The sequence below is a fragment of the Panicum virgatum genome, chromosome 3K (genome assembly GCF_016808335.1).
Source record: "Panicum virgatum strain AP13 chromosome 3K, P.virgatum_v5, whole genome shotgun sequence".
In the NCBI taxonomy this organism is placed as follows: domain Eukaryota; kingdom Viridiplantae; phylum Streptophyta; class Magnoliopsida; order Poales; family Poaceae; genus Panicum; species Panicum virgatum.
Window position 1 is genome coordinate 56,322,188 of NC_053138.1, and position 14,106 is coordinate 56,336,293.

The window sequence follows — 14,106 nt, forward strand, 5'->3', positions numbered from 1 at the left end:
ACTGCTTGGAATGCAAGGAACATAGCGCCGGCGGGCCGCCTCACTCTAGTCAAAGCAGTGCTCACTTCCCAGTCGGTCTACCTGCTAACAGCTTTGGATGCTCCTAAAGCTATTCTGGAAGAAATTGACATCATAAGGAAAAGATTTTTTTGGGCCGGCACGGCGGCAATTACGGGAGGGAAATGTAAAGTAAACTGGGTCCGTTCTGCTCGGCCAACTCAGTTGGGTGGCCTGGGTATCCTCAATCTCAAGCGCTTTGCTAGAAGCCTCAGGCTGCGGTGGTTATGGCAAGAATGGAAAGAATTTGACAAGCCATGGATAGGATCGGAGATCCCATGCAACGAAACGGACAAGAAACTTTTCGCGGCAGCAACAACAATAACGGTTGGAAATGGTAGTAGAACGTCCTTCTGGCACAGCGGGTGGTTTCGTGGTCAAAGGCCGATTGACTTCGCGCCAAATCTGTTCATGATCTCCAGGAAGAAAAGTAGAATGCTAGGAGACGCACTAAGGAACAATAACTGGATCAAAGACCTCAATTTTCATCACCCGGGTTTTTCACTGCATCACCTACGAGAGTTTGTCAACCTATGGAAGGCAACACAAACCATCTCCCTAAACTCAGAGACGCAAGACGAAATCACATGGAAATTCATGGTGGATGGGAATTACTCGGCCAGGTCGGCTTACAATGCCTAGTTCATTGGATCCACGATCACAAATTTCGACACACTGATTTGGCAGTCATGGGCGCCTGCAAGCTGCAAGATTTTCTCGGGGTTGGCAGTTCAAAACAGGCTGTGGACAGCGGACAGACTACAAGCAAGGGGCTGGCCGAACCAATCAGCATGCCCCCTCTGCAGATGCCAGCCTGAAACGGCGATGCATCTCCTTGCTGGCTGCAGATTCACTAGGAAAATTTGGTCATCCATATCGAAATGGTTAGCAATCCCAACAGTGCATCCGAGGGAGTGGACACAGCAAGACGGTGACCTTCATGAGTGGTGGACGGCAATGGCAAGAGCAGCTTGCAATTCGCGTAAAGGCCAGGGGCGGGGCCCAAGATTAGGGACCTTGGTATTCAAAATTGTAAGCAGTGAAAAAAAATAATTTAACAGCCCAACATACATATTAGTAGCACATGATTTAGTACTAACAACATAAATTGTTCATAATCTGAATTCTGAAATTGTTCAACATATAGAAAATAGAGGTACTAAAACAATAAATATCATTGATAAGGATGCTTACAAATTACAAGATAACTTTTCGGTCCTTCATAGCTTGAAAATAATTGATGATGTCCTCATCCTTCGCTTGCAAGAAGAATTCCCTTTCAATGAATGTGGTCAAACAATTATTCAGAAAATCCTGTCCCATCTTGCTTCTTAACTTGTTTTTGATAGTGTTCATTGCAGAAAAAATCCTCTCAACACCAGCAGTTGCAACAGGAAGAACTAGAACCAATTTGAGAAGTTTGTACACAATGTCATACCGAGAAACCATATCTCTTTTAACTAGCATCATAGACAAGTCTGCTAGACTTCTCAAATTTTTGAAGTTCTCATCATTCCTCACATCATTAATATAGTTGCGTAGTTGAAAACGAAGTTGATTCCCCTCTTGAAAATCAAAGTGATGAGGATAGAACCCAGCAAGCTTAACCAACTTCTCATTATCAAAGGCAAAAAAAGAATTAGCTGGATTGAATGCTGCCATACATCTAAGTAGCTCTGTGTTTACCTCATCAAACCTGCTATTCAGCTCCTGAAGTTGCCTATCAATGACACCCAAAAACATATCAGCATGAAACCTGTGGTAATTTGTGGCACCTCTATAGAACTTAGCTGATCTTTGAATAGGAATATACTTTCCATCCATATCAACAACTTTAACTTTGTGCTTCTCACAGAAAGAAGTGACATTCTTAAGAAATTCTTCCCATCCAGCATCTCTTCTCAAAACATCCAATTCCACCTTTGTGAGCTCAAGAAGATCCATTGCATTTACAATATCTTGCTCCCTCTATTGCAAAGCATAGCATAAGTCATTTGTGTATCCAAATATTTCATTCATCATGTGGAGCAGAAAAACAAACTCAAATGAGGTAAATACTCTGAGCATAGTTTGAGCTCCTAATGCCTCAACCCCTTTACCTTCTTTCCCAACTCTAAAAAGCACTTTCTTGATTGAAGGATACAAATGAATCATATGCATAACAGTTCTATAATGAGATCCCAATGTGTATCACCTGGTCTTGCTAAGCCCATCTCTTGATTCAATCCTTGGCCAGTTTCAATTTCACCCAATTTCAGTGCTTCAATCATGTATTCAGCTTGAGCTATGCAAAGCATGCGGATTTTCTTGCAAGACATGATTCAACAAATATGCAAGTTGCCCAAAAAACCATTGACAATCAATATTCTCTTTAGCTACAGCTACAAGGGTTAGCTGAAGTTGATGGGCGAAGCAATGAACATAATATGTAGAAGGGGACTCTTCCATAATTAATTTCTTCAAACCATTGACATGACCTTTCATATTACTAGCTCCATCATACCCTTGACCACGTATCTTGGATAAAGGCAATTGATATTTGATAAGTAAGGACTGAATTGCTTGTTTAAGAGTCAATGAAGTAGTATCTTCAACATGCACAAGACCAAGAAACCGCTCAACAGGTTCTCCATTTTTATTGACATAACGCAAGCAAAGGGCCAATTGTTCCTGTTGGTAGGCATCACTAGACTCATCAGCAAGAATGGCAAAGCATTCATCACCAAGTTCCTCTATAATAAATTTGGTTGTTTCATGAGCACAAGCAGCAATAAGTTGTTTATGAATCTTGTGGTCAATCATCTGGCAATTGTGTGGAGCATTTTCAAGAACCACCATGTTAACTTCTTCAAAATTCCCTGCCAGCCAAGCCAAAAGTTCCTTGAAGTTCCCTTGATTGTTTGAATCCTTTCCCTCATTATGACCACGAAAAGCTAACCCTTGACGCAAAAGATACCTTATGCACTTTAGTGACCATGTTAAACGAGCTAGATACTTAGCCTTGAAATCTGCACTGTTTGAGCCTATAGACTCACGAATTGAAGTCCTAGGTTTCATGAACAAATTATATTTCTCCTCAGCTTCATTGTGAGCACTATTGATAGCACCAACATGCCTACGAATTCTGCACTTCATATTCCAATTTTGAAAACCTTCATTAACAAAAGCATCTCCACCAGGATATTTGCTACTATCCTTGAACAAGTAGCAAACAAAGCAATATGCAGCACCTGTATGCATACTATACTCTAGCCACTTGAATTCATCAAACCATTTAGGTTGGAATCGGCGCATACCTCCACATTCATGTTGGGGAAATAATTCTCTCTCCATTCTTGGTTGACATGGTCCCAATGCAATGTATGACCTTCTAACCGAATCTTTGTCATTGACGGGATAGCTTGAGATAGGAGGCCTCAATCCCGGATCATGCTCTATATTATAATTACTATCATCTTCATCGCCGGAGTCAGATTCATCTATAGGCATGGATTTATCATCTTCAATTATTGAGGGATTAGCTGGTGGCTGCTGCTACTGCTCATCTCTCTTTGCTTCAAGAGGTATGGTGTTTGTCCCACTGCTACTCTGCCCTTGAAATACCACTATCTGCCTTTGATTTTCATTAATAGGTGGAGCAACAACCTCTCACTCAAGAGGTTTTTTCTTTGCTGCAGCTCTTTGCAAGAAAGATTTCAAATCAATGGCGGCACTACCACCCCTCTTCCTTTTCATAGTTTAAACCTACAAATTAGAAGGATTCAAGATTTAGAAAATTATGACTACATGTATACATTACTGCTACTTTTTTCACAAATCCATAACTATAAGTAATCACAAATTATACATAAATTTCAAATCACCTTAGTTCACTGTCTCTGGCCGTCTTCTTCACGAACTGAACTCAGTGGCTCCCTGCTGCCGGCGGCCCTTGCGGCCTCAGGCCTGCTGTGCCCGCCCCTGGCGCTGGCGGCCTGCGGGCCTGGCCGCTGTGCGCGGTGCGCCAAGCGCGCCGGCCTGCCCCTGCCCGCTGGCGTGGCACCGAGCCGCGACGGGGGCGCGCCTAGGCGCGCGGCACTGCAGGGCCGCCCTGCCCCCAGGACAACTGGAACGAATGGATCCGGGGCTGACGAGCGCGAAGGGCGGCGGCCTGCAGCGGTGCAGCCGGCGGCGGCGACCGGCAATGGCCAGGCGAGGCGGCGGCGCGGGCGCGGTAGGGAGGACTGGGCGGCAGGCGACGGGAGGGCAGGGAGGGGATCAGGGGAACGGGCCAACGGGGCAGGGTTGGGGGGAATTGACTCATTTTTGGGCCGTGTGAGGGAATTGGGCCTGCGGTGGGTGGGCTGTTTAGTTGTTTTTGGCCAAAATGAAGATTGAGCTCTTAGTAGTCCAATTTGTAGTATGATTTTGATTTTTTTGAATCATATACTTAGAATACACTATATGTATAAATTTTTTTTCAAAAATAATTGGTATTCAACTGAATACCATTGAATTCAATGGGGCCCGCCCCTGGTAATGGCGTGTGCTCCTTAATCATGTTAATTTCCTGGGAAATTTGGAAGGAAAGAAACGCGAGGATTTTTGATCGACAAGAAGCCACAAGCGACAACGTCTTCTTTAAAGTCAGATGATTTTGGTAGCTGGGTTCTGGCGGGGGCTAAAGATCTCGCCACTCTTGCCGGCCGGACGTAATTTGTCCCGTGCTGCGCGGTTGTGTGTTTTCCTTTTTTCTTCTTGAGTTTGTACAGTTCTCCCTTCTGTGATGCCCTTCTTTTTAATATAATTGGCAGCTCTCCTGCTGGTTCATTTAAAAAAAAAGCATTGTTGTGAAGAGGACCCCAACGATCAGTTGGGCTGGCTTGGCCTCTGCATGCGCTCGTGGCGCGTGGGACTCCATCTCGAGCGCCTTGTGTGCTTGGCAACCGCAAGTGCGAATGCAATGCTACCCCATGCTTGGGAGCCGTCACGGTTTGGAAACGGCGGCGGTTGTCGGCACCTCTCATGGAGGAGAAGAAACACCCAAGAAACTATGGGCAACACAGGACTTGTCCATTTCGACCTTTAAACTTCAGTCCATCCTCAGTTTGCATGATTGATCTCCTGCATCTTCGGGTGGCCACACGTCTTGCCGTACGAAGCGTTGGTCCATGCCCTTCTGTTGCTGCGTTATGGGTAACCGTAGTGTTGAGCAATTGAACAATCAGTCCATCTACAGCGGTAGACAATTGATACTAATAGAGGCATAAGTAAATAATAAAGAAGCCTTTATAATTTGCACGCCATGAGCACTTTGATCTAAAATGTAAGACACTTCAGTTTGTCACAAGTGGAACCTCTGTAACTTTGAAATTAGTTTCACCCTTAAATTAGTTTTATTAAATTAACTATGCTTGAGGCTTGTGATCCAAACGGACCAATTAGAACTTTTTTAAACAAACCAAGCTAAACTATATATGCGTACTAAGGGCAGTCCCAACCCAGACTCTACTATGAAGTCTAAGCCTCCTATTTATTGTGTTTTGCTGATGTGGCAGTATATTTATGGAAGAGAAAGGGAGAGAAATCAAGACTCCAAGTCTTATTTAGACTCCAAGTCTTCACGCAAATCAAGAATGAATGTGAGAGAGACAAGTGAGCCATATAAACCAAAATAACACACTTTGCATTGGGAAGTATAATTTCTCATGATGGAGTCTTTGATGCTTAGACTCTAATAGTAGAGTCTCGGTTGGGACTACCCTAAACCTAGGTTGCTAAACTTCAGTAGGTGATGACCATGCTGCCCTTCATTTAATTATCTGCACAAATCCCATACTTGTGCTTTGTTTCCCAAGGGTGGCGCGTGGAGTTATTGCGAGGGTATTTTGGACTTTGCTCACTTTTAGCAAGTTTTAATTAGCAACTCTTGACTAATGACTAAAGCTCTTTCTGGATCAAAAAAGGTTCATAGCGGAAGAAACATATTTTACAATATTGAAAAGAGTAATCATAATAATCCCACCATATATGAAAAGAAAGTCGTCTTGAGTTTGTCTTATGTCGAATATTTTAAATTTTGACTATAAATAAATAATTTTGTGTTTTGAGTTTGAAAATATGAAAATGATGTAAGTATATTCATCTTGAAATGTAATTTCGTGAAAATATATATTGTCTATATTTCATAAATTTTTAAAGTTATTTTTTGAGACCGTGTCTGAAACGACTTTCTTTGCCAACCTGGAGAAAAGAGCTCGCATCTGGTGACGATACTTGAACAGATTATTCTGAAGAAAAGAGCTAGATATCCTTGAGTTACTGCTAATCTAGCTACTAGACCCTCTTCTTCTGAACAGAGGATTCAACTGCAGTAGCCGGCACCTCCAAGTCTGCGCACAAGCAGAGGCCACGCAGAACTAAAGCGACAGCAATCGCAGCCACTGGAGAGTAAAACTTAACCAGCTTTGGTGTTGCTCTCCCGGACCCCAACATCTCCCCAAATATGGCAGACTGAAATCAACACGGTAAACATCAGAAAGCTGAAGAAATTGTCCAAGAAGAATCAGTATGCTGGGAAGAAGAATTGAAGAATACAGGAGAGAGGTCTATATGGTTACCAAGTATGTAAGCATGGTGACGCCGACCATAAGGGTGGTGGCGGCGGCGACCCAGCGGCGGCGCGCGAGGATGCCGTAGAGGTTGGCGATGCCGACTGGCTAGAGGAAGGCGAGGGCGAGCCAGATGAAGCCGTGCAGGAACGGCGGCGGGGCGGCGAAGAGGTAGTGATCGAACTCGTCGACAAAGCCTTGGAAGGCGCGCACCAGCGGCGCCTGGTAGAGGTGCCGCGGGAGGACGACCTGGGAGTCTATCAGCGGCGCCGCCACGGCGATGACCAGCGAGAGGAGCGCCACCGCTGCGTCTGCCTTGGAGAAGGCGGCCATGGGGATGCGCGGCGAGGGTGGATTTGGGGGAGGAAAGGAATGGAGCTGCTGAACTCATGACATCTACTTCTTCAACTATAAAATACTGCTGTTAGAGCATCTCTAAAAGACTAGTTAAATTTCAGTCTTCATATTACCATTTAGCTATCCATTTAGCAAACATTCACTCTCTATATGTCTATACTATCCAACAGACTAGCTATATGAGTTTGAGAGTCAAAGTTATTGTTTATAATGGGGTCCCTGAGTTCTTGCACTGTTAACCCTAGAAAGAATTGGGGTCTCGCAATTGGGTCCTTGGCCGGAGCTGCCGTGGTTGGAGGCGAAATCCGGTGAAGGGGCTCGCCGCCTCCTGGCACGACTGCTTCGGCGCGTGCCACTGCCCTTCTTTTCCCGCTTATGGTTAGATCCACCTGTACCTATCTGTGCTTCTTCTTCCATCCATTAGATCCGACTCAAATCCTATTGCTCTCATTCAGTTCTAGATCTTTCAATGTTGCCTCAATGATGGCCATCCGTGTCTGGTGCTCTGTTCAATCATGGAATCATTACGAAATAATCTTTACTGGTGCTTTCTTTAGTCCGTGCTAAGCTTATTGTCCAATTATTTAGATCTAATAATGTTTACAGACTGCGCAAATGTGACTATCGACTTCTGCTGCTAAGAATGTTAATCATGTTTTCTTTTTCTCTAGCTTCTGATTATGTCCCAACTTTTATGATGTAACATTTGCTATCCTACTCAAACCGATTTATTTCTATAGTTTTCCTGGGCTACGTGGTACACCAGCTCTTGTAACCACACACTTCTATTGTGCAGTTTGCCGTAGCTGCTGTGCTCCCTCACAGATCTGCCCACATAACGCCGCACGTTGCCAACTGACGTAAGCAGGTATGTTTCTTAGCATGGTGCATGGGAAATTTATATATTTCTTCTTTACTTTGGGTATTACCTGGCAACATGATGCTACTGTACTACCAATCGTGTGATGTTTTCTTAGCAGTCTCACCATCTTCCGTTGTGCTATCTCAGTTCCTCCATTTAATTTGCAAGTTAATTAGAGATTTCCTGTTCCAGCGAGGACCACATTCACATCACTCGGCTCTCTAGATCGATCTTTACATTACTGGTAAAATACTAATGTTACTCTCCCTGCCTCCTTATATTACTTCCTATTGGGTTTCTTTCCATGGTGTTAACTGCAAGTCAGCAAGTGTCCAATTCATAGCAAATTGCTGTGCACTCTTGGTTTCCCGTGGCTATGAGGCTATATCAATCGTATGCCCTATGAATTTGGCTATGAATTGGACAAGGAGAAAATACATTTTCTACAATCGGTATGCGATGAAACTGTTCCTTCTTGTTGTAAATAAATGCTGGGTATGCGATGAAACTGTGAAAGAGGATGCAACATAAGGAGATGAAATCTGCCTACCAACAAAGAGTATTCACCTTTTTTCTGTGATCCAATCCAAGATTTTCGCTTGTTAAATGATGCAGGGATAATCCTGGTTGACTAGGCTGTCAATTTCATTTTCTCCTTTTTGTTTCCATTTAGATGACTGTTCCCGCTTACTCACGTTTAGCTCATATTATTTTTATCTATCACCTCCTTCCTTATGCAGAGTCAGTACGGTGGGTAAACCATGCAGTCGACAAGATGTGGCCTATCTGTATAGAGAAGATCATTTTACAACTTCTACAACCCATCGTACTGTGGTACTTGGATAAGTTCAAACCTTGGACGGTTGTATAATTTCCTTTTTGTATCTTGATTTTCTAATTCATATGCTCCATTTTGTGATATTTTACTAGGTACTGCCACTTTAACAATGCTTATTTTAAGTCAGTTACCATTTTAGTTCTGCAACTAGGCATTACCATCCATCAATACCAGATAGCTCACTTGATCTGGTTATTTTACAGAGCAAAGCAAGTGTACAGAAGCTTTACATGGGTAGGAATCCACCAATGTTTACCTCCATGAGAAGTTTGTTCAGAGCTGGCCATTTCTTGGCCATGTAAGACTTTGCTTTGTGCAGCCACCTTATTTTCAGATGACTGAAACTACTCATTAATTATGGGCTTGATGCCATTGAGTTCCCACGAAGTTCATGATGACTGTTACTATTGTCCTGTGTTGTAATTTTTCAACACAGTTAGGATTTTGTTTCTTACTGATCACTCAATCTCTTCGATTTGTTTTACATGAATAAGTTGATGGATACTGCATTTGGAAGACATTAGTTGAGGTCATATTTTTACAACTACCTTTTCAAATTTATTTTTACTACTTTCAAAAGCATTCTCAGTGCAATTCTTTGAAGGTTGTCCGCTGTGTATTTTTCCCCTTAGTGAGGTATATTTTCTTCTGCCAACCCAATATGATTGTTATCGATGTCAAAAATTTTGCAACTACTAGATAAGAAGCAACTTCATTCCTGCTAGTGTTTCAGAAATTATCCTATCAGCCCTCCCAGTTCCCTATAGTTTCTGCAATCCTCCTTCAGGGCTACATGTAATGTTAGCTATAGACAGTTAATGCTAGAATTTGGTATGCCACTCAAATTTATGTACCTAAAATAAACAAATGTTGTTCTTTAACCTATGGGCTATTCTGCTTCAAAACTCGATTCTGACCAACAACATCAAGAGGAACAATAAATTAATAGTTCCCTTTACTGTGATGGTTAACTTTCAATTCCTTTCTGTTATCTTCAATATTGTACCAATGTCATTGCATTCTACAGAAAATAGCTGGTTCAATATTGAGGAGAGGCCTCCTATTGTGTATATGGACCTTGGGATTTTAGAAGGAACCGACATGGAATCATCTGCTTAACCTATGCCAACTTTTGTATTACTCTTCATTAGTTTAACACATCTCATGTTCTTTTGCACAGGACTAGAGGACTCTTATGTGAAAAGTTGTATTGGTCTGTTCAAATTTCAAACACAGATATAGAGGAAAACACTATCCCGTAAGCGGTTTGAAGAGTTAAATATACCAATCACATCGTGAGAGGCATCAAATGAACTTTTCATGGAAGTTCATGATAAGGACCCCATGTTGGATATCTTGCTTGGGTGTGTTCTATTTTCTGAGCTCATGTTGCTAATGATGCATTAACCAGAAAATATATAGAAAAAAAAACTCGGCCGGGTGGGGAAAGACCGCCCCACCGGTATTAAGCTAAGAAGAAGCCCCGGCTTCCCCGACCGAGAAAATCCCCGAACCCCAGCCCCGCCCTGACACTAGGAACCGTAACCCCTGGGAATTGCCTGGGACATACACGGTTCTCAGGATGACCTCGGCCATCTCTTAACCAGTGCTTTGGCACACGGGACCGGCGAGGGGATTTTTTTAACCACAGCCTGAAATTCGCTCCCACGGGGATTCGAACTCAGGACCTATGGAGTGCCGCTCGAGTGTCTTAACCGCTAGGCTAAGCACCCTTTGGCACCAGTAAATATATAGGATAATGCTTCTACTGTCTTATTAACCTGGTGTCTTGATTCAATTGGCTTGTGCTGAAGATGACAATCCATCACTTTTGTTCTGTAATGCTATGATATATTTGGAAATTTCCAGAAATGAGATATAAAAAATATGACACATTCTGTTTTTTTATAGAGAATGTACCATTGATTTACATGAGCTGAGAGGTGGATAACGACATAGCAAGTGCATATCATTAAATAATATCAAGAAAGGAAGGATTCACTTGGCAGTGACATTTAAAGATGTATCTGAGGTCAGTTGCAACATCCTCTCTCCTTTCATTTTTGCCAAAAAATTTTAACATCATTTTAGTGGCCCTTGATGAGGTTAGAGGGTTGAACCAAAGTGGTTGGTGATTCTAATTTGTACTATTCTATGAAATTATCTTGTAAAAATAATTTGATGGACTAGACAATACTCCCTCCGTCCCAAAATATGTAATTCTAGAACCGAACACGCAAACCAATGCTATATGTAAAATTACTAAAATACCCCTTGTCCTTTGTGAGGAGTGAATGAGATGTTAGTTGTCTTTTGTGAGAATCTTCCGGAAATTATCTTGTCTTTTGTGGTGGGTGGGTCAAAATTTGCATTCTTTGTGGGACAAAATTTGAACTCTAGAATTATATTTATTTTGGAACGAAGGGAGTGTATGGCATGTTCAAATCTGATCTGTAAAAAGTCACTTAGGCCCCGTTTGGATGTATGCATTGAAGCCTGGAATTCGGAATTGGCATTGGATACACTCAATGCCAGCTGTTTGGATGATTTGGGAATTGGAATTGGAAACTAGAGCCAATGCCAAGCGGTATTCTGGGTACTGCTCCACCACCTCCCTCAATTCGGACCTCTTGGACTCCGTATTGCGCTACATTGACGACCCGGCCTCCTTGCTCCCTCCGCGCCGCTCCTCTCCCCTGAGCTCCTGTTCCAGGGCGGCAGCGGACCTCCAAGCGCGGGACCCCAGGGCAGCGGCGGCTCCACTCCGGAGGCGCGGCGCAGACCCGAGCCAGGGCGGCAGCGGACGGATACCAGTAGGCGGACTGCGCGACTCCCATGGGTGGATGCCCTCGCCTCCTCGCCGGCGTTGGGCCGGCCTCCCCGGCATGCTGTGGGTGCCGCCCCCGCCAGTTCATGCGGTCACGCCTCCTCGTCGGCGTCGTGTGGGGCCAGAGTCCAACGAGGACGCGGCCGCCGGCGCCCTCCCCGGCAGGCCGCCGGTGCCACCCCCGCAACACGGCCGCCTCCCACTCCGGCATCCCAGATCTGCACCGAGCGGCAGCGTCTTCCACGGGACGACTTGACTCCCGTGGTCGGCACGGACGGGAACCAGAGCAGCGGCTCGGGCGCGGGCTTCTGTGAGTGCCGTTCATCTCCCCCGCGGGCGTGGCCCGACTCATCTCCTCCACCGGCGTGGCTCCAGCCAGCGCCTCTCCTCTCCTCCGCCTACGAATCCTAGCCGTGCCGTTCCTCTCCTCGCCGGCGACGCCCGGCCGGCGCGGCTCCTCTCCTCTGTCTGCGAAGCCCGAGCAATTCTATGACCACCCAAACAACAGTTTTGGTATTTCAGTCCATTTCCATTGCCAGTCAGATTTGGTATTCAACTCAATTCAATACCAAAGCCTCCAATATCGACATCCAAATGGAGCCTTAGGGATTCATTGTAGTTGTGTTTGCATCTGCAGGACAAATGTGTATAATTTTTGGACGAACCATTGAGGAAAGCTGATGCTGAACTACCAGTATCAACCTCAGTTGACAGATTGTTGGATGCTGGTGAACTGTCTGAAGGAAAAAGTCTTCATGAATGAAATGGGGCAGATAAACATTGATGGACAAGAACAACCTAGTAATATGTTCATCGCCCTGGCACTGAGGTTCCAAAGACATGGGAATCTCGAAAAGGACGAGCACGTAGCCCAGACACGTAGATTTACCAATTAGGTTGACAGGTCGAAGGAAATCCCCACATCAATAAGCAGTGGGCAAGGGGGTCTGTTTAACCTGGGCTCCATTTTTCCGGAAGAACTCAGAAGGGGAGTCTATATCCCAGCCTTCCTACTATTTCGGGTTCTCAGAGTGTGATAGAGCTCTAATCACGAAGCACATTGAGTAGGTATAGAAGAGAGGCATCAACAATTTTTTTGGCAGCTGTTTTTGTCAGATAAAGTTTCTAATTATGAACAAGCAGGTCTCCAAGTAGGTCTACAAATTTTTTATGGTTTCAGTATATGTCAATGTACCTCCATATCTTTTCATCATGTACAACTACTCATATGCAAATATCCATATGTGTGTGCTATGTATGTTTACGTATATATATATATATACACACACACACACACACACACACACACCTAAAGTGAAAACGATGTGTTATACTCATAATATATATATACACCCCATTTTCATCTAAATGTAATTTTTAATATAACTTTTCGCTGTGGTGGAAAGGATGGGCATACCTTTTCTTCAACTAACGTGGAAAGGATGGGCGCGCCAAGGCACGCGCAAAGTACTCGTAGGAATGGTAGCAGTGTTGGTTGGACAGTTGAGCCATCAGTCCATCTACGGCAGCTGTTCTGTTCGATAGGGAGAGATGTTTTACTCATTGATCAAATTATGTTTTTACTCATTCTCAGAAATGGATGACATGACACGGATGATTGTTTTTTTTCTTTTTTCGTGCGTGCAAGATTTTTCTTTCCTGGTAGTGAGAAGGGCTCTCCTCAAACTTGCAGTGGCAGAGGTGGATACTGCTTCCTGGAGGTCGACCATGTGCTCAGCTACAAAGTTTCGGTCATGGCCAAACCTAGCTTCTAACATTGTGCCCACCAGATGTTGAGGTCTAACCCCGCCCCCCCCCCCCCCCAACCCAAACCATCTAACTTGGTTAGAAGTTAGAGTTAGTTTCTAGCTCTAGACTAATCCTGAACTAACTCTAACCAAAATGGTGTTTGGATGCAAGGGTTAGAGTTGGCTTAAAGGTACTTTTTCAATCATTTGCTCCTTTAAATGCTCTTTCGAGCTGGATCTCTTGTGGCCATCTCTTGTGTGGCCTCGATCCATCTCCTACTCCGGCACGCGGTGCGCGATAGGGAGGGAGTTCGGAGCCCCTGCCGCGGCTAGGGAGGAGCTCGACGGCGTCGCCCTGGAGGTAGGCTCCGTACTGTTCTAGTCCCGGAAACTCCTCCACTGCGGCCGCTTGCGAGTTGAGGTCGAGGACGTCGCGGGCAGCGGGAGCATGGGCGGGGCTGCTCCACGCGTTGGCGCCGGAGTCCTGCGAGGCCCAGTCGTTGCCGTCATAGCCATCTCCGTCCATGGTGGGGCACAAATCGGAGGGATCTGGGGCCGCGTGGACGGAGATGGCCGAGCGCCACGGAGAGCCGTGGTGAGGGGCGGCGCTCGGACAGCCGGCGCTCGGTGTGGTGCCGCTCCGAGGGGGCGCAGATCTTGGGGCCGGCAAGGAGGGGGGCGCAGCTCCGATCGTGGGGAGAGGGTGGGCGCACGACGAGGGCAGACGACCGGCGCGGCGAGGATGGACGGCGAGGCCAAGGCCGCCTCAGATCTTGGTCAATTTCTTCGAGCGGCACGGCGACGACCAGATGGCGCGACGCGGCGAG

The 14,106-nt window shown here is 45.1% G+C and overlaps 1 protein-coding gene, 1 long non-coding RNA gene and 2 pseudogenes across 2 annotated transcripts; 2 read left to right on the top strand and 2 right to left on the bottom strand.

Moving 5' to 3' along the window:
- Positions 1–1,254: 1,254 nt before the first annotated feature.
- Positions 1,255–3,365, bottom strand: LOC120701078. Its single transcript, XM_039985244.1, has 5 exons — positions 3,354–3,365; positions 3,093–3,252; positions 2,620–2,996; positions 1,744–2,025; positions 1,255–1,668 (listed from the first exon to the last, which is right to left on the bottom strand). The coding sequence occupies exons 1-5, from the start codon at positions 3,363–3,365 to the stop codon at positions 1,255–1,257; spliced, it is 1,245 nt and encodes a 414-aa protein (XP_039841178.1).
- Positions 3,366–6,296: 2,931 nt separating this feature from the next.
- On the bottom strand, positions 6,297–6,983 carry LOC120699775 (annotated as a pseudogene).
- Positions 6,984–7,322: 339 nt separating this feature from the next.
- On the top strand, positions 7,323–9,160 carry LOC120699776. The gene is made up of 2 exons (XR_005685589.1): positions 7,323–7,872; positions 8,014–9,160. It is a non-coding gene; the product is annotated as an uncharacterized LOC120699776 (long non-coding RNA).
- A 362-nt stretch (positions 9,161–9,522) lies between these two features.
- LOC120701079 lies at positions 9,523–12,795 on the top strand (annotated as a pseudogene).
- Positions 12,796–14,106: the final 1,311 nt, after the last annotated feature.